The sequence below is a fragment of the Bicyclus anynana genome, chromosome 22, assembly GCF_947172395.1.
Source record: "Bicyclus anynana chromosome 22, ilBicAnyn1.1, whole genome shotgun sequence".
NCBI classification, from domain to species: domain Eukaryota; kingdom Metazoa; phylum Arthropoda; class Insecta; order Lepidoptera; family Nymphalidae; genus Bicyclus; species Bicyclus anynana.
The window spans coordinates 8,784,658-8,803,971 of record NC_069104.1 but is presented as its reverse complement, the minus strand read 5'-3'; the positions used below and the strand labels follow the sequence as shown (position 1 = coordinate 8,803,971).

The 19,314-nt window shown below is 33.6% G+C and overlaps 4 protein-coding genes across 5 annotated transcripts in view; 2 read left to right on the top strand and 2 right to left on the bottom strand.

Annotated features, from left to right (window-relative positions):
- LOC112051161 (histone-lysine N-methyltransferase trithorax) overlaps nt 1-7,092 on the top strand; it is a 30,568-nt gene extending 23,476 nt beyond the window's left edge. For both annotated transcript variants that reach the window (XM_052888264.1, XM_024089671.2), the window contains exons 10-13: nt 315-538; nt 994-1,121; nt 1,896-2,086; nt 2,697-7,092. In XM_052888264.1, coding sequence (XP_052744224.1) covers nt 315-538; nt 994-1,121; nt 1,896-2,086; nt 2,697-2,870 — 717 coding nt within the window. In that variant the 3' untranslated portion in view covers nt 2,871-7,092. The remainder of the gene's footprint in view (nt 1-314; nt 539-993; nt 1,122-1,895; nt 2,087-2,696) is intronic.
- On the bottom strand, nt 6,851-9,213 carry LOC112051160 (dynein light chain Tctex-type 1). Its single transcript, XM_024089670.2, has 3 exons — nt 9,051-9,213; nt 8,004-8,172; nt 6,851-7,747 (listed from the first exon to the last, which is right to left on the bottom strand). The coding sequence occupies exons 1-3, from the start codon at nt 9,072-9,074 to the stop codon at nt 7,593-7,595; spliced, it is 348 nt and encodes a 115-aa protein (XP_023945438.2). The 5' UTR covers nt 9,075-9,213; the 3' UTR covers nt 6,851-7,592.
- Nucleotides 9,214-9,548: 335 nt separating this feature from the next.
- On the top strand, nt 9,549-13,392 carry LOC112051158 (RNA exonuclease 1 homolog). The gene has a single exon (XM_024089667.2). It carries the CDS (start codon nt 9,986-9,988, stop codon nt 13,154-13,156), a length of 3,171 nt encoding a protein of 1,056 aa, XP_023945435.2. The 5' UTR covers nt 9,549-9,985; the 3' UTR covers nt 13,157-13,392.
- A 357-nt stretch (nt 13,393-13,749) lies between these two features.
- LOC112051159 (ubiquitin-conjugating enzyme E2-17 kDa) lies at nt 13,750-19,034 on the bottom strand. Its single transcript, XM_024089669.2, has 3 exons — nt 18,757-19,034; nt 17,514-17,799; nt 13,750-15,582 (listed from the first exon to the last, which is right to left on the bottom strand). The coding sequence occupies exons 1-3, from the start codon at nt 18,798-18,800 to the stop codon at nt 15,457-15,459; spliced, it is 456 nt and encodes a 151-aa protein (XP_023945437.1). The 5' UTR covers nt 18,801-19,034; the 3' UTR covers nt 13,750-15,456.
- Between the last annotated feature and the right edge of the window lie 280 nt (nt 19,035-19,314).

Below are 19,314 nucleotides of genomic sequence, written 5' to 3'. Positions count from 1 at the left end.
AATTTTACTTTTTTAGTAATACTGGCTGTATTTGGTGTATTTGTCTAAAAAAAAACGAACGCTGGTGTGCGCACTTTGTTATCTGTGCAAAAATGACAAGCATATGCAAATGCAAATTCATTATCAGAAAATGTATTTCCTCGCAAATGTGTTATAAAATGTCTTAGGACTTACGTGCGCTTTGATAATTACAGCCTCTGCTTCCTTACAATTGCAATATCGCCTCGGCTGTAATTTTCAACTTACCACACTTATATCATAATGTACTATGATGTGTAATCAATTTTTTTCTACAAATTCTTCATTCTTTGCAGGCAAATAGATGTACCAAATACAAGATACGCCAAGGTCGTCTTCTCAATAGCTGGGACAATGATTTAGACCTAAGCGAAGGATTCAAGGAGAGTCCTTGGGGAAGCGCACGTACCGGACCAGTAGCGAGGAAACTAAATCACGACATGTTTAGCTGGATGGCATCTCCTTTCAGAGAAGAGCCTCCTCCATTTGGTGGACAAGAGGGAGAGAGCTCTATTTCAAGGTACGTAATTTTACTTTATTTTTTTAATAGTATCTCTAGTAGTATCAGAAATGGGATGATCCACAGAACAGAAGAAGCAAAGTTACTGATATGCGCAGAGTCGCAAAGTTAAAGTGGCAATAGGCGAGTTGTTATTTAAAGTGTCATCATGATAAATCAATTACAGCTTGGCAAAAGAGTGTAGAAACGGAACTAACTTTTTTTTCCTCTTGAAACACTATTCAACTTGTCAGTTGTTAGTGTCTATGCTGTCAAAAGTGATTATTCCGTAAGCCGACAGCTTTGAAGGTTATGTTGCTATGGTTACGTTTGCGTTTTTCGTGTTGTCATATTGGCGATAGTGGCGCCTCTATCAATTTCTATATTTTTTTTTGCCAGGTTATAATAGTTGTTCATTTTCAATAGAGTCATATTTTATTTTACTTTGTTTAACAAATACAATTTTCAATTTACAGGCGCTTGGCGACTTTACCCCCGGCTATGAGGTTTAGACAACTTAAAGAGACTTCGAAGGCATCTGTCGGAGTGTATAGATCACACATACACGGACGTGGCTTATTCTGCAAACGTGACATAGAAGAAGGTACTGTTATTATTACAATTTTTTCATTGTAGATATAATTGATGTACACATTGATTATGGTAAATTACAGCTTGCATTGCAACATGACAAGACTATACTATGGGGTTTTTTATTGACTACTCTAAATACAGCAATAAGCACAATAAGGGGCCATCATAGAAAATTTCATAGCCTATGGGTTGTTAACGATCCTTTTTGACAATATAAATAAATGACCGGTAATTGTTGGTCGTTCACTAGTCTTATGCCAGCAAGTAAATCTATATTTATCTCTTTTTAATAAACGGTATGGCGCACTATATTGTCAAAGGTATGGCGTATGATAACTTTCATTTTCTTTCTTTTTTTAATTTTTTTTCATCTGGCGCATCGTGGCGCAGTGGTATGCGTGGTGGATTTACAAGACGGAGGTCCTGGATTCGTTCTCTGGCTGGGCCGATTGAGGTTTTCTTAATTGGTCCAGGTCTGGTTGGTAGGAGGCTTCGGCCGTGGCTAGTTACTGACAAAGCGATTTAGCGTTACGGTACGATGTTGTGTAGAAACCGAAAGGGGTGTGGATTTTCATCCTCCTCCTAACAAGTTAGTCCGCTTTCATCTTAGACTGCATAATCACTTACCATCACGTGAGATTGTAGTCAAGGGCTAACATAGTATATGAATTAAAAAAAAAAAAAAAAATGCTCGGACCGGTGACTAGGTCATCGGCTGCGCGGTCGTTTCCCCTCAGTTATTGTACTTAGCCATCTATAATTTTATAATGAAAATATGTTTCAGGCGATATGGTAATCGAGTACGCCGGCGAAGTGATACGGGCGGTGCTGGCCGACCAGCGCGAGAAGAAGTACGAGGCGATGAGCGGGCGGCGCGGCGTGGGCGGCTGCTACATGTTCCGCATCGACGACCACCTAGTGGTGGACGCCACTCTCAAGGGCAACGCGGCCAGGTTCATCAACCATTCGTGTGATGTGAGTATTGTATGATACTCCCTATACATACCTCAAAACAACGGAACCCTTATACGATCACTTTCTTGCCCGTTTGGCTCTTCCAAGACCCTTTATCTCGTAACGAGTGTAGGTATCGAGTGGGAATTAAAACCATGTACTACTACTCAATAGGTACACTACTCGCGAACTTGATCAGCTTTATGTTTAGGTAGTAAGTATAAGATAGACCTAATACTACAAAATTCATTTATTTCAATTAGGCTTAGTTTACAAGCTCTTTTGAAAGGTCAGGATTATGTCATACTTTATTTTAATCTAATGATGGTAATAATAGTCGAAAACATAAAATTAAAATTACGAGGGTTCCAAAGCGCTTTGGTCCGAGAAGAGCCCACAACAAACTCTGCCAAGGTTTTTTTTTGTTTACTACCATTTTACAAACTTATTTAAAACTAAGCACACAGTCGTATATTACAGTTTAATACCAAGCTTTTTTATACTACTTAAAAATATTTTTAACTTGAAAAAAAAGACGCGGCTGCGACAAAACAACACTCAATTGAACTGAAGCTTTGATAAGCCAATCTGAAAATATTGTCTTGTTATTAACTGTTGTATTACCTTTCAGCCGAACTGTTATTCCCGCGTGGTCGACATCCACGGCCACAAGCACATCTTGATTTTCGCTCTACGGCGAATAACCATTGGCGAAGAGCTCACTTACGACTACAAATTCCCTTTCGAGGAAGTCAAAATACCCTGCACGTGCGGTGCGAAAAAGTGTCGAAAGTACCTCAACTGAGAAAACTGGCAGTAAGTGAATCGATTGTGTCAATTATACTGGCTTTGAGAACGATGTGCGGTGTTCGGAATGAAAATATTACTAAAGTGATCGTGTCACTTATATTTATGTTGTATTGTTGTTTAAAACTACCGTCATTTCAGTGTTTTTAGGCCGCGTCTAGACTTACAGCGGCCAAGTACTCATGCACTTGGTTTCCATGTGCGCTCAGTACAAAGGCAACTGTCGGGCTAGACGCGGCCGCAGTCTACTAAGCAAAAACACAACAATATGTCGGATTAATTACTAAATAGCATAATAATCGATTAAGTACTTTACTGGTTTAGACATATGTATTTTTAGACGAACTAAGTGTTTGATGGTAAAATGTTATGAGTGTAAAGAACACGGTCATCCTTCTTCACTCTGTTAGCAAAACGTTATGGTGCGAAATGAAATACTGGGTCGAGCACAATTTTTTATATGTACATAATTAAGACAATAAGTCCAAATAACATATCGCTTAATTCCCACCTCTTATCTTGACATATATAGAGCCTCTAGAGCCAACGGTCACGGAAGTTTTCACGAATCTTGTTATGATCTCTTTATGAATCTACCCAGTGTTTAAAATTGTTGGATTGTAATGTATTAACTTATAAATTTCCAAATATTATGTAGGTAACCAAACATCACATTGCGGCATCACAAAAAGCAAATGTTAGTGAAAGGGATTCTGTAGGGTTAAGTTTGAAGTGAAGGAGAAGTCACGAAAATAAATCAAGTTTACTTATTCAATTGGAAATTTCTAAGTGAATAGAAAGCATTATATTAACGATTGGTTTTCAATATAAATATTTTATTATTTTGTGATAAGTTTCTATACATTGTGTACATATTTTTAAGTTGTACCTATCGTTTTAGTTAGGTCGGTTAGAGGTTCTCGAGCGGCTTTAATGTGTGCACGCGCATGCGCTTTCATTTTCAACTTTGACATTTTGACAGTTGACAGGTGAAGATGAAAGCGCACGAGTGTGGCCACGACTTTAGGTGTGCGGTTAACGCCAGCACTTAATATTGATGTGATATGCGGTAACCCGAGGTTAGGAAACGAACGGTTAGTGCGTAGTATATTTGTTCCTCATTTGTTCTATTTCTCCTCTTGTGATAAGTTAAGTCTCGACTAACGTAACGTGAATGTACATATACATGAAACTAGTTGGTAATTAACGTAAATACATTCGAATGAAGGGTAGCAAAGTTGCGAGTACAATGTTACTTTTTTTTTTTAATTGTAATTTTAATAAGTATTTGTATAGCTAATTTGTAAATAAGAGAAATTATCTGTCATAATAATGGATTTTAAGTGACAAATTGTTTTATCGTAGTCATAGCGGTAGGGTTGTACTTTATAGGACATTACATATTACATACAATACATCATGTATATAATAAGTTATTTTGGTGTGCGGGTTGGCTCCGATAAGTTGTTTTTGATGGACATTTTACAATGATATATTAAAACACGTCCAGCCCAAAAAAGATTGAACACGACAATGCACATTTCTTAGCTTTAACGTTCATTTCAACACAGCTTGAGTTCAAAACTAATATGTTAATATTAAAAGTACCAATGTTTCTTTTTTTTATATTTTCTTAATGATATGGTTTTTTGTGTGATTTTATTTTTTATACATAGTGATATAGCGTTTTATTCATCACAGTTTCATCACAATTTTCTAAATACCAGTGTATTTTTAAATTTTCACAATTCTAGTTATAATTATAATAATATCTATCGTCTAGATTCTAGATGCAGGACCGAATGCAAAGCTAATTTAGGACCGAACAGTGACTGACTGCATCTATTAAAGCAGTATTAACCATATTCCATAGGTGAACCAGTAAAACCGAATAATTGTTAGTAATAGTAATTGTCATTCTGTACAGAGATGAATTTGCACTGATTTTTTATTTTACAGAAAACTATTGCCAGGGTTGCCATCTTTTAAATGTAACAACAAGTACAATTTTACAACACTAATTAAGTCCATTTATAGTACATTAAAATACTTAAATATTTTATAACATATAAGTTACGTGGATTGATGACAACCCTGTTTGCAAAATAAAAGTGGATTTCTTTGTTGGGAAAGTAATGGAGGATGCCATAACTGTTATGATAAGTACAGGAGGACGTCGTAGTTGATCATAAACAGTTTTTGAGACTTTTTAAGCTATACATATACAGTAAAAATGTATTGTGGAGATCAAAAAATCTCAAATCGTAAATCTTTTTAGATCAAAAATATGGGAAGTACATTTTTCTGTAGTTACAGTGTATAAGGTGCTCTTTACTGTCCCAGCAAAAGTTATCCATTCTGTATAGTTTTCTTTTCACATTATTTTGTATGATATATAAAAAATATCTTAGCAATTTATTTACCTATTTTGTTGAGATATATGGATTTATACCTTTTTATAGAGTTTACATGTGAAATGCGGATTATTTTTAAAACAAATTCTTAGCAATTTTTATATGGCTTTTTTCCATTCTGTCGAATTTCCGTCTGATATAGCTTTACCACATGAAAGAAAATGTAGTGGTATTAAACCATGATTTTTTAACAGTAATGGTCAGAATTTTTGTATTTTTGTTTTCACTTTGTTATTTTTTATGCACTCATTTTTAAAACGGTTAACTTGTGGACTAGTCTTTAGGAATTAAATTTTTTTTAAATATAGCCATACAATAATTTCATTAGTTAATTGTAATACATACATGTTTCAAACAATTTGATCAATAAACGTAGTAGAAGTTGTACATCGAGTAATGATAATAAATAATAATAATAATAAATAACAAAGTACAGGTAATTTTAATCAATATGAATTATTATTAACAACTATTTTTAATATAAGTTTTTAATCAAATAATGTTAATATGAATTAATTATTTTCCTCTTACCTCTGTGTACGTTCCGTATTTATGAATTAGCGTTTCTGTGACGTCACGACACGTTTGCAAATTTAATGATAAACAGTATGATTCACTCTCGGAACATTGGTTTATTGTTTTCTACCTACATTTTTGTAATAAATAAATATATTAAGACACTGCACACATCAACATCTAGGTCCAAACCAAACGCGGCTTGTGTTATGGGAATATACTAATGAATATACATAAATACTTAATAATATTTATAAAACATACCAGACGCTGAAAAATTCTGTTGCTCTTCACCCCAATATTTTCTAAATCTGGAAATTGAATCCACGGCCTGGTTGCAAAAGGTTGGGTCATTACCCACTGTGCCACTCTGCCTTCATAACATTTTATTGTCTGGTTTCTGGATACAGCTAATAAGAGAGTTCCAATATAATTTAAAAAAAAACCTTTGTAACAGTATTTTATATTGCGTTATTCAGTTCCAAATATATATTTTAAATATTGGCGATAAATATTTTCAATATTGACGATGGGACATTTTAACCATTGCCAGTTTCATAGAAATTATCAAAATTTTGTTGTACTTCAAAAACTTGCAAAGACAGTATTTTTTTTTAAATGCCAACCAAATGGTTTGAACATTAATCTCTTTAATTTAAATTGATTGGTATAATTAGAGCTATCTTTTTTAGAATTTTTGAGCTGAATAGTAGACTTGGTAACTCATGTCTTATCTCCTATTACTAATGCTCCAAGAGTGATTTGTGACATGCTTCTGTCAATCGACTAAAAATTCTCATTTATAATCTAACGATTATTGTCACGGCACAGAAACGCCTCTAATGTTTTTTTATCTCTTGACCCCAATGGTGTTAATCTTCTATTGATTTATATTTGTAATATTTGAGTTGTGTAAAATATAAAATCATGCTTTTAAGTTGATCGCATGTGCATTTTATTATTAGTCCTACAAATATAATTTTTAAATATAAAAAGACCAAATCACTAAGTGATGAATGAATTGATTTCGTTAATTATATTAAGTGAGTAAAAAAAAATGTCTGCTCTTGATATTATTTTGTGTTAAAAATAATGCTTTTATTTTTAATGTACACATGCCATTTTGCCTAATGTTATTATAAATTATAATATTATATTGCTTTAAAAGCACCAATTTTACAATGCATAGTTCTATGACCTGTCTATACATTTTATTACTTTATTTATTTCTATCATTATTTTGTATTGTGGTAAATTTTACCAAAAATAAAAATACTAAAATGTGCTTTATGTTTTTGTTTTATTTCCAAATAAGTAATAAATCCTAAGGTCTCCCACACACACAAATACATATTGTCAATAAACCAGGGCAAGGTCGATCCTATGGATTTTTTTCTAAATATTCCTTACAAGTTAGCCCTTGAGTACAATCTCACCTGATGGTAAGTGATGACGCAATCTAAGATGGAAGCGGGCTAACTTTGTAGGAGGATGAAAATCCACACCCCTTTCGGTTTCTACACGCCATCGTACCGGAACGCTAAATTACTTGGCGTTACGTCTTTACCGGTATTAACCACGGCCGAAGTCTCCCTCCAGCCAGACCTGGACTAATTAAGAAAACCTCGATTGACCCAGCCGGGGATCGATATAAAACTCAGGACCTCCGTCTTGTAAACCCACTGCGGCACGAAGGCCGTCAATATTAAGGCCGCAACCTTACCCTACTTTAGTGTCAATGTTATTGTACTTGTGCGAGAGACCTATAACGATAAATACTATGTAATTGACTATAGCTGTAATGCTAGTGCCCATATATTAACTATGCAGTACATGTATTTGTTTTCCCATCGCACCGTGCATGTACCATCAGTGGTTATATCCCAGAAGTATGCAGCAGCTGTGTGCAAACCTGTACCATTTTTTTGGGTCACCGTCATCCTCACTAAAAATAAACATCATTATATTCACAAAGAGTTGTATATTCATTTTATTTGTATGTAACGAATATTTTAAATTTTTAACGCCAAACAATGTGGTCACTTGATGTTGATAAGTAATCTCGTAATTACCTAATAACTTGAGACAGAAGATCCCTTAATTACGGACTGAATAAAGTAACCGACTTAGCATTACGTGGATAAATGTGAACTACTTACCTAAGCATATCTAATACAATTACGAGTATGAAGTTTACTTACTGATGTATTTGAAAGGCTTGTTTAGCTTATTAAGTCTTGCCAAAGTTTTTTCTGTGATCACAGAGATCCATTGGGGTGTACGAGAATGACTATAGATGTTCCCTCCAAGACAAAACTCAATGTTGTCCCTTACTATGTTTTGTACTTCTTCTACATTGAAAGTGAAATCCTCAAAAAAAAAAAAATAAGTTAGTATGATTTTTAGTAAAGATTTTAGTTTAGTAAAAAAAAAAAAAATATACCTATTTGTAGCAATAATATGACACCGGTGGCGTAACTATGAAACACGTGTCAAAGCAACTGAAGAGGACCCCAGAAAATAGTAATTTATTTTTTTAGGATTTCGTACCCAAAAAGTAAAACGGTACCCTGCTACTCCTTAATAACAGGGTACCGTTTTACCTTTTGGGTAAGGATCCACCTGTCTGTCACCGCTCACCTCACCAGGCTGTATCATGTAAATCGTGATAATAAAACAGTTAAATTTTTCACCTGCCATTTCTGTTGCCGCTATAGCAACAAATACTAAAAAATAGAATGAAGAAATATTTTTGCCGTTTTTATAGATATTGGCACGGAACCCTTAATGTACTTGGCCGGTTTTTTTTATTATTAATTTTGAATTAAATTCGTTATATAATTAATATTGAATTAAAGTTTTACCTTCACCACTGGTCGTTATCTTATAGACTATAGTGTATTGAATATGTAGGTACAGTATCCAATTAAGTTGTTTGAATACCCTTTATTCAATGTACGTTGACTTACAATTTTCAATACCTAATTTGAAAGTAATATGGGGTGGCCATATTGAATTTGCAGTGACGTCAGAACGCTTCGCTTTTAAAAAAATAAAATGGCTTTACGGCTCCGAGTTATAGCTTTTTTGTTCGCTATTACCGTCACAGCGAGAACAATAATTTATCAAGATCACAAGTCCGCTGAGCGTACTGTAGATACAATGCTATACACTATATATACAGAGTAAAGATTTGTATACTGTGGTATATATTAGAACTCATAACCCAGTCTATGATTTGAACCTACCTCTTCGTCTTCTTCCTGTGCCATTATTATGGCAATAAATAGGTAGTTAAGACGTCAATTTATTATTCAATAATGAATGGCAATGGCATAAAAAATAACGATTATGAACGATTAAAAATATTTGTTGTTTGATTGATAATTTGACAAATACTATCATTATTTTTGAAAGCTCTTTGAAAGAGAACGATTTTGAATTTTTGTAACAATTTTTCGTTCTGGAACTTGCAACAATGAATTTATTGTTTTTTTAGTTATCATATGGTAGCCATTTCTGAACGTTAGTCTAATATTTTGAAGCCTCGTATCTTAGACAGAGAAAATAATAGCAATGCTCAGACTGTAGAAAGAATGCGACGCATGTTATTATGGCTCAGGTCAAATACCTTCGGACTTGTATCGCACTCAAATTTATCAACAAAAATGTCGTTTTTTGAGGGGACAAGGTAACGCACACATTCAAAATTTAATTATTTCAATTAGGTTTAGCTAACAAACACTTTTGAAACGTCAAGTTATGTCATGAGGTGGTAAGTAAAGTGGTAAACTTAAAATTAAAGTTACGAAAATATTTAACACCAATTAAGTGTACTTACACTACATTATTATTAACTATACACAATTATACATTTAAATCACACGAGTAATTTTGACACAATGAAACATCGATTATAAGCAGTTTGTTGAGGTAACGTGTAGCGAGGCAGGTCCTATGGTAATTAGTCTGCGTACGAATAACGAAAGCCTCTCTATGTCGTTTCTCTGTCTACGATCAACTACTATTTATTAGATAAACATCTGTGGGTTTAAAACTTCAAACTTCAAAGGAATTTTATTTTCTGCTGTGGTTAATGTCTGCTTTAGTAGTCAAAATTATGTTTTCAATTGTAGCTATTGTTATAGTAGTTTTAATGAATTATAAATAAAAGACATATACGATGCTACCTTCGACTGGCTATTTTAAAGGAATCAATTGCCCCTTCTACGACAGTGGTTTTTGCGAGCGGCCCTATTGTCATTTTCGTCACGTTAAGAAAGAACCACAAAATAACGATGGAATTGAAAGTGGAGCAATCCTACAGAAACTGGTATCGGCAGCGGTACAAAAGGTTCTCCAGCAAACGGAGACAGGTGCTTCGACATCGCAGAATACTGTTACAAATTTAGAACTGAACGCTGGCCAGCCCGTTTCGTCTAAAGTGACCTACAACCCGACCCCGATTGCCGAACTAAACAAAATTAACCACATCGAATCTGAAAACATTGATGATAATAATGAACAAAAACGGAGACACATACCAGTACCGTACACGCCCAGAAAACCAGCTAGCATACCCATCAAAAGACCTGTAGACACAAATGGTACTCAGGTATTCACATATTTGCCACCAGCACAGTATAATCCAGGTTCAGAAAAGGCCCAGCTTGATCCATACACTCCTAAAGGTTCGACAGAATCGGGGGAAAAATATTTACCAGGTACTGAAAAGACAATACCAGAATATAAACCTAAAGAGTCCCAGAACTCGACAGTTAATTATGTACCCTCAGATAAAACTGTGAGCAAGAAAAAAATATTAGAATATAAACCAGCTAAAGTTAAAAGTGTTCAATCTTCAGTTACATATCAGCCAACACCGAGGTCTTTAGTTCCATGCTTCTCTAGTGATGAGGAAGAGCCAGATGTTAAAAAAAGGAAGCTCTCCGGTGACCTCAATGGACTTGATGATCTAGGACCAGAGTTTGATATTTTAGATCAAATCTTGGATGAAGAAAAAACAGAAAAACCTATTTCTCAAAAGAATGAAAAAAAGGAACCTGAGGAAAAAAGTCCAAAAACTAACACTACAACTAATGAATGTGTTAAGCCTGAAAAAATTAAATCTGACAAAGAGAAATCATCAAAGACAACTGACAAAAAATCAAGAAGTAGATCAGTAGAAAGAAAAGAAAAACGTCATGACAAAGACAAAAACGATAGGAAATCATCTGACAAGAAGAGTAATCAAAAAAGTTCTAGCAAGGATAAAAATAGGCATGAAAAGAATAACAAATCAGACAAAAAATCACACTCTCATTCAAAACATTCTAAAAATAATTCATCAAAACCCTCAAAACATGAGAACAACAATGATAAACAAAGTAATAGCAAAAGCCATAAGTCGCATAGCCGTTCTAAAGAATCAAAAGACAAAAAAGATAAACGTAAGGACAGACATGAAAGCAGTGCACGAAAAATTACAAATGATGAAGACAATCATAATTATGATGACAATTTTGAAGAGGAATTAAATGAATTGTCAGAGTCGGACGAGGAAACCATTGCACTGCAATGTAAAAAAATATTTGAAGAATATGTTCCTACCAAGCTATCACATAATAGTGAAGAGAGTAAAGACAAAATAGAAAATGAGCCTGATGTTGAGGAATACATACCCACTAAAAAAAGAATTTCTAGAACAGTTGATAAGAATATTAAAATAATACCTAAAGCACCTATAAAACCAGATTTTAAAGTTAGTGCAGCACAAGCTATGGCTGAACGTTTAGCTAAAGTAAGGGAATTCCATGCGTCCAAAAGTGCTAGTGAAAGTGATAATTCTATAAGATTAGTTCAAAAGCCAGAGGTTACAAAGGCTATTTTCAATTCTCCACCTCCTAGTTCAAGCGTTTCCAAAATTCGTATCGCTCATGTACCTTATGCATCGACCATGTTGACTGCAAAGAAAGTCATAGCACCCAGTACAATGTCTGCAAATAAAAGTGATCCTTCTTCTAGTTGCACAATAACACAAACTGTAAAAAAGGGTACTCAGAGGGTAGCTCACATACCAAGTGAAAAATTTATAGATAGGCCAGGTGTTTTAGAACCACTTGGCTCAAAAATACCAGCAAATATTAGGTCCACATATTTAAACATGATGATTGACAATTGTTTAAAGATTTATATTTCTGCAACTGACGCTTATGCCAGAGCACAACAAGAGGAGTTAGCGACTAGTAAAAAGTGCTCCACTGTGCAAATATACAAAAATTCAGCAGTTCTTGCTATCAGCAGGCTCAAAAAAGAGGTTCTCGAATGTAATGGTGTCAAGAAATCTGGATGTGAGATTACACCCGGCAAACAAATACCAGGCACAGTGAGTAAATCAAACACTGGCTCTTGGAGTATAGAAAGTAAAATTAGAAGGAATTTCGAAGACCCCCAACAATTTACAGGTGCAAAGTTTTATGATAACATCAAAAAATGGATACTAACAGAAGAACAACTGATACAAAATGGTTTTCCCAGACCACATAGTAGTGGTGTGAAAGGGAGAGCTATTATTCACGGACAAAACAAACAAACTCCTCCCAAAGGATACGTGAGAACGTGTTGTCGATGTAAAAAGACTTATACTGTGGATAAAAAAGGTTTACCAACATTCAAAGAAGAGTGTATTTATCATCCGAATAATAAATACAGAATTAGAGGTGAAGTACGGTACCAATGCTGCAGTCAAGACGGCACATCTGATGGGTGTTGCATAGCTTCAAGTCATGTGTATGAATATGTGGACTTTGAAAACTTAAAAGGATATGTGAAAACATTACCTCCAGAGCACGACATGGACGATTATGGTGTATATTCATTGGATTGTGAAATGTGCTACACGACACAGGGCTTAGATTTAACTAGAGTTACCGTAATTAATTCTGCATGTAAGGTTGTGTATGAAACTCTCGTTAAACCTTTGCATCCAATAATTGATTACAATACTAGATATTCTGGCATCACAGAAGAACAAATGTCAGAAGTAAGAACAACATTACTCAACGTGCAAGCAACACTGCTTACCATGTTTAATAGTAAAACTATATTAATAGGTCATAGTTTAGAATCTGATTTTAAAGCACTGAAACTCATTCATGATACAGTAATAGATACAAGTGTTTTGTATCCCCATAAAATGGGACCTCCATACAAAAGGGCCTTGAGAAATCTATCATCGGAGTACTTGAAAAAGATTATACAAAACTCTGTTGACGGACATGACAGTGCTGAAGATGCTACTGTGTGTATGGAACTTTTAATTTATAAAGTGAAAGAGGATCTTAAGACTAGATGATGGTTGCCTACTTATATGTGATTTTGGTCACATACTTCAAACTAATGTGTGTTTGTTGGGAAATCACAATTTATATCAAAATAGGTCTTTTCAGAACCTCTATATATAAATTGTCTATTAATGGCTTTTTACCTGTGTATTAGATTGTAGTTGATAGTAAGATTGATTGTTGTTAAGACTAACAAACTTTAATAGATAAAAAAATCATAATAATGTTGTGTCTTATAAAAAAATTACTACAGCTTTTACTTTTGCCATTAAAAATTAAGTCAATAACTATTATTTTTAAACTAATAGTTTCCTTCATATTTATATCACATGAAAAGCAGGGACAGAAATATCTTTCTTGAATATTTTTTAATGTGTATTTATTATCGCTTTTTATACTTTTTTAAATATAAGATTTAATCATATATGAAATATATATGTTTATATAACAAATAATTAATATCAATTTGACTGGATACTATTAAGTCTAGTAAAAATTAATAATTATTTTTTGGAGTTGGGTTAAGTAATTTGCGGTAATTGTTATAAATAATGTTGATTCCAATCACTTTAAAACAGGAACAGAGTTAATTAAAACACAAATCAAAACCAAAAATAATATTTACTAGATGACAAACATTATACACACACCTATTTGTAAAAGTGGTATCTGGGAACCACACTCTTGTGAAATGTAGCTTCAACAATTTCCTTCATTGGGACATCTTTCACATTGGTATTGCAATATTCAAGTAATCTTATGTGTAATTTTGAATAAAATACAATACATTAATAATTCAAAAGTGTATTTGTAAAAGTAAATTTTATAAAATTGCTCATACTAATTATAATTAGTAAACATTGCAGTAATTGAAATAAATATATTTTAATACTTAAAAAAGATTTATCATTTATTGCATAGGTATATTTATTATTCACAAGAAATAACAATGTCGATTAGTAATAATCACAAATCCTGAACTCCAAAGATGCAGTGGTTATAAACGAAAGCATATCTAGTTATATTATGAAGACAAATATTAAGAGTGATACTACTATATAGTGGAATTCGTAGACGTTGTAGGGGCACCCCCAGAGGATCATTCAGCTACTGAGTGTCAAATTTAACCTTGTATTTGTTTGAGAATTTGACACTCAACCGGTGAATGATTTCCTAGAGGTGCCCCTAGAATGTGCATTCCACTGTTATACTACCAACTGGGTCAGTTATCAGCTAAAACATATGCAAGTGTTGAACAATAATTAGGAGTTAAGTATTGATTATAATGATTAATAAGCAATAGTACATAGGAATTCACAACTCTTCTTGAGGAAACTACAATTGAAGAAATGATAAACATTTATAATAAAAATATTTTCTTATTAATTTCTATGAAATAATAAAAATATTGATTGAAATTTTGCTATTCAAGTAATATGTAAGCAGATTTATTACAATTATTTACCCCTACAAACATTTGCTGACACGGGGGGAGGGTTGTTTGTCAGCAAAAGTAAGTAGTTCTTACAGTCCCTTTCATCCTTACGTAAACATTGTTCTATGCACTTTTTTCACTCTTGGGAATCTTCGAATGTGTTTTATTTTCAAGCATAGTGTGTAGGGTTAATCACTATACTCCCCTCCCCTCATGTCATCAAAAATAAGCAAAGATCCCCGATCCCTACATACCTAAGGCTTGACATAAAACTAGAACAACACCTTTGGGTGTGCTCGTATGTGTACACAATTAATTTTTTAAATCACAGTACACAAAGTACAGTTGAAAAATGTTTAAATTCACTATTACTATGTTATTATTTGTATGCAATCCGTAGGGTTTAATCACCATAGTCCCCTAACCATCATATCATCAAAAATAAGCAAAGCAATAACCCCCCGCTCCCTACATACATAATGCTTACGTAAAACTAGAACAACACCTTTGGGTGTGCTGTGTACACAATAAATTTTTTAAATGACAGTACACAAATTACACTTGAAAAATGTTCAAATTCACTATTACTATGTTATTAAATGTATGTAATCCAACCATCTATTTTTTTAATGTGTTATAATACATATTCTAATGTTGATTAATATATTGTATCACAATATTATTCTACGGGTGACATTATATGATTCAAAAATGTTCGTTCCATATCTAACTGCCATGCAATGGCAGTGCCCAGTGTACGATGATTAAATATTAATTAATTATAACTTATACACATGTCCCAATGACTTTGTAAGATGGATGCCGATGCTAGCACAGTTCCAAACAATGTGTACATTTCAACTCTATAAGCCTGTGCTAATCAATAAACGACTGTTCCACACAAGCTTTGACACGTTTTTCATATTCCCTCCGATTCTCCTTGTATAGTTGTGCAGCCATGGAGTTCGCCGGGGAGTTGGGATTTGGGTCACTTAACAACGACTGTAATGAAAATAATATCATGTATTAGCTAACATAAATAAATATGAGTTTGTTAGATTTGGCTGATGGGAGACTGCCGGCATGGTGAGTTACCAACATATTGACAAAGACATACCGCCAAGAGATTTAACATTCAGGTACGATGTCCTGTAGAAACCGGAAAAAGTGTGGATTTACATCCTCCTCCTTATAGGCTGCTTCCATCTTAGATTGCATAATCATTTACCAACAAGTGAGATTGTAGTCCAGGTATTATGCCTGCTAAATAGCTGGACTAATTTAGATGAAATTTCATGTGTATACTATTACTAGGTGTGAAATGACTTGCGATTTATACAATCATTTTTAATTGGTTTCTTGGTAAACAGTACTCCTTGACTATGGCTTTAGTATAAAGTTTATGTTATTTCAATTATCTTTCATTAATGTCAATGGGCGGTCAGTAGAAGTGCAAAAATAGTCATAAATATTAAATTCATAAGATGAAGAATTTGAATGACTCACTAGGCTCGGCAAAAAACCCACAATTTTGCTGTGATTCATTTGATTTAATAGCTATATACAAGGCATATATTGTTTCATAAATAATGAAACAATAGGTATTGTTACCTACTACTTCACAGATTTAGTCAGTAATGATTCTTTAGCATTAATGTTGTTTTAAGAACTTTATAACCTAGACAGAATGCATGGAAAAGATATTCCTCTCTCAAATTCTTAAGCTTTTGCAGTTGGACTCATCACCGAAGGGTGGTGGTTCGATCCCCACCCCGTTGGTCTATTGTCGTACCCACTCCTAGCACAGTCTTTCCCGACTAGTTGGAGGGGAAATGAGAATACTGGTCATATTATAAAAAATATGGCAAATATTCTTTTAAAAAAAAAAATCACTTTTAAAGTTTTATCTATATACCTCGTCATCATCCTATTTTACTTAATCTTACAGGGCCAGGCCACTCTCATTATAGATGTAGTATTTGGAGTTTTGATACACCATGCTGGTACTACATACTGGTTGGTGGGCTTACTATAGGATATTATAAACAAGGGAATGTTAATCTCTGTAACATTCACTATCAGATTTTATTCAAGGACTGAAGACTTGGCATGCTATCTTGATTTATGGAAATGTAACACCACCAAATTTTTAGCTATTACTACTAACATTAGTACAGAATTCCAGAAAGGAGCTGCTTAAATTCATAAAGTGAATAACTTTAACATATGAAATGTTTATGTTCATACAAAGGTTCATATTAGAATTATTAGATCATCATAAATAAACTCAGCATTGTATAAGTGTATTACAAATTATTATTCCCATTTTCCATATAACATAATGCATTACGGGATACCTTTGTAGTTTCTCAAGATTTGTTTTTCTTTGGTATGATGTTGGCCTTTGACTTTCACACCTGATGTTACTAATAGGATGTTGCCAGCAACAGCCTAATAGGCTGACTAGATAATAGTTGACATTTATTTTTAAATGGTCTCATAAGTATAGTTCACTATCATTTTACTACATGAAACATTACATGAACATTTTAATTATTAAATAATTTTTTGATAATGTGAGCCAAAATGCCTGTTGGTCATGATGGTCTATATTTCGACTGTGTCATGACGTCATTATAACAAATCCCTTACCAACAAAGCATTTAACAAAAAATTAAAAATTTGTTTGATGTTTAGTACATCAAGTAACATTGTAAAAAGCTGAAAAAATACATGATTTATAAATTGAGTTTTGCAAGAAATCTTTTACTATTATTAATTAATATCAAATATCAATATATTTTGCTCCCTTAATCCATGTACTATGCGAAATTAATAATGTTTATATTAAATTTGATATGTCAACTACTGATTTTATTTATGATTAACTAATGATTTTATTTCTAAAATAGAATAAATACTTATTGGTTTACCTGTATTGAGGTTAAAATGGCCGACACATCATAGGTTGGACTCCATCTGTTTTGTAATATGTCTAAACAAATCCCACCATCAGCATATACATTGGGATGAAACATTTTAGAAACAAATCTAACTGTTGGAGGTTTGTTTGGGTACTCCTCTGTGAATTCAATTGTTAGTTTGAAGGTACCATCCTCAAATGGAGTATCATGAGGTCCAAATATCACAGCATTCCAGATCATAATATTGTTATCAGTGGGAGCACCTGACACACCGGTCGGTGGGTCTTCTTGTAAGCTGAAAAAATAAATAATTTAATATGAGACAATAAAATAATGCTTTCATTTTTCATTGAACATTAATCTGGACCTTTTAAATATGTCATCATACCATGTGACTTTCGGAACTCATCACTCTCATTGTAACCACAATTTATAATTTGATTATAAGAGATTTACTTAGAATATAATATTTAGCCTAAAGGATATGACCTGTTTTTGATTCAGAGGGTGTAGGTTCAATCTGGTCCGGGACATATACCTCCAATTTTTCAGTTATGTGCATTTTAGAAATTAAACATCACTAGTCTCAAACGGTGAAGGAAAAACATTGTGAGGAAACCTGCACACCTGAATTTTCTTAATTTTCTATGTGTGTGAAGTCTGCCAATCTGCATTTGGTCAGTGTGATGGACTAAGGTCTAACACCTCTTATTCTAATAGGAGACTTGTGCTCAACAGTAAGCCGAATATGGGTTGTTAATGATCACAATGACATAGATTATAGGGTATTTTTACTGATGCCTATTAGTTTAACCTAAATCAGTTTGTTTACCCTCATTCTACCACTGTGAATTTAACTTCTGGATGCCTCTCTTTGAGCCTCATTGAGACACAAATTAAGGTTTAAATCAAGATGATGACTTTGTACAAATACTGTATCAACTTTGGTGAATCAGGTGTTCTCATTATTCACGAAAAAGTGGGTGTTTGCAATATTTGGGTCAATGTTTACAAATCCATTAAAATGTAGGTTCAGGAATGACGTATATAACGTCCGACCCATATATAGCGCGCTAAACTTACATGGAAGTAGTAAAATCAATTTGTTAATCATGAATGTGGAACAGAATAGAAATCGATGAAGGTGACTGTGATGTAATTTTATGAATCAGCGCGACACAATATTTCGTTAGTTTGCACTGAATGGCAATTTTCAAGAGTGCGAATTGCCCAGCAATCCAAAAATACTTACCGCTTGAAATCTCTCATCAGACGTCTTCTGGCAGGAGTTGACATTTTGTTTCACAATCAATTCACTTTACTGAGACTGTGATTGTACTCAAATTGGTAAGTCTTGTGGCTCTCTTATATTTTCTTTCTTGATGATTATTATCATGTGAGGTCAACTTAGATTAATTTCTTTGTTTGCAAAATACGACGTCGTCACCACCAACGAAAGGTTTGTTAACTTTGTTAGGATGACCATGAGTAAAGTAAAAAAAACGACCCTGTGATGTGAATCAATTTGGTGCCATAGACCACCATAGACCACCCATCCATAGACAGACCACAGACGGCTAAATAAATAAACAATCGATAACAATATTTTTTTCATCTAAACTGGTTTTACGGCTCTAAGTTCTAATGTTCAGACTGATTAAAATAATGTATACGTTCCACTAAGCGATCCCAACGATTACGACCACAATTTTTCCCAAGTTCAATTAATTATTGCTTGCGAGCGTTGTATTAATAAACGGTTTATGGAGCGTTTTGAGCGAATTTAAAATGACGATTTAAAAAAGTCAAT

What these genes read in the sequence shown, in the direction of transcription:
- LOC112051159 (XM_024089669.2), bottom strand. Translation starts at nt 18,800, where the DNA reads ATGTCAACTCCTGCCAGAAGACGTCTGATGAGAGATTTCAAGCG. An exon ending in CTGATGAGAGATTTCAAGCG is followed by an intron (nt 17,800 to 18,756) that starts GTAAGTATTTTT and finishes TTATTTTTTCAG; the next exon opens with CTTACAAGAAGACCCACCGA. An exon ending in CCATTTTAACCTCAATACAG is followed by an intron (nt 15,583 to 17,513) that starts GTAAACCAATAA and finishes TTTTCATTACAG; the next exon opens with TCGTTGTTAAGTGACCCAAA.
- LOC112051160 (XM_024089670.2), bottom strand. Translation starts at nt 9,074, where the DNA reads ATGGCACAGGAAGAAGACGAAGAG. An exon ending in CACAGGAAGAAGACGAAGAG is followed by an intron (nt 8,173 to 9,050) that starts GTAGGTTCAAAT and finishes TTTTTTTTTGAG; the next exon opens with GATTTCACTTTCAATGTAGA. An exon ending in CAAGCCTTTCAAATACATCA is followed by an intron (nt 7,748 to 8,003) that starts GTAAGTAAACTT and finishes GTTTATTTTTAG; the next exon opens with TGAGGATGACGGTGACCCAA.
- LOC112051158 (XM_024089667.2), top strand. Translation starts at nt 9,986, where the DNA reads ATGCTACCTTCGACTGGCTATTTTAAAGGAATCAATTGCCCCTTCTAC.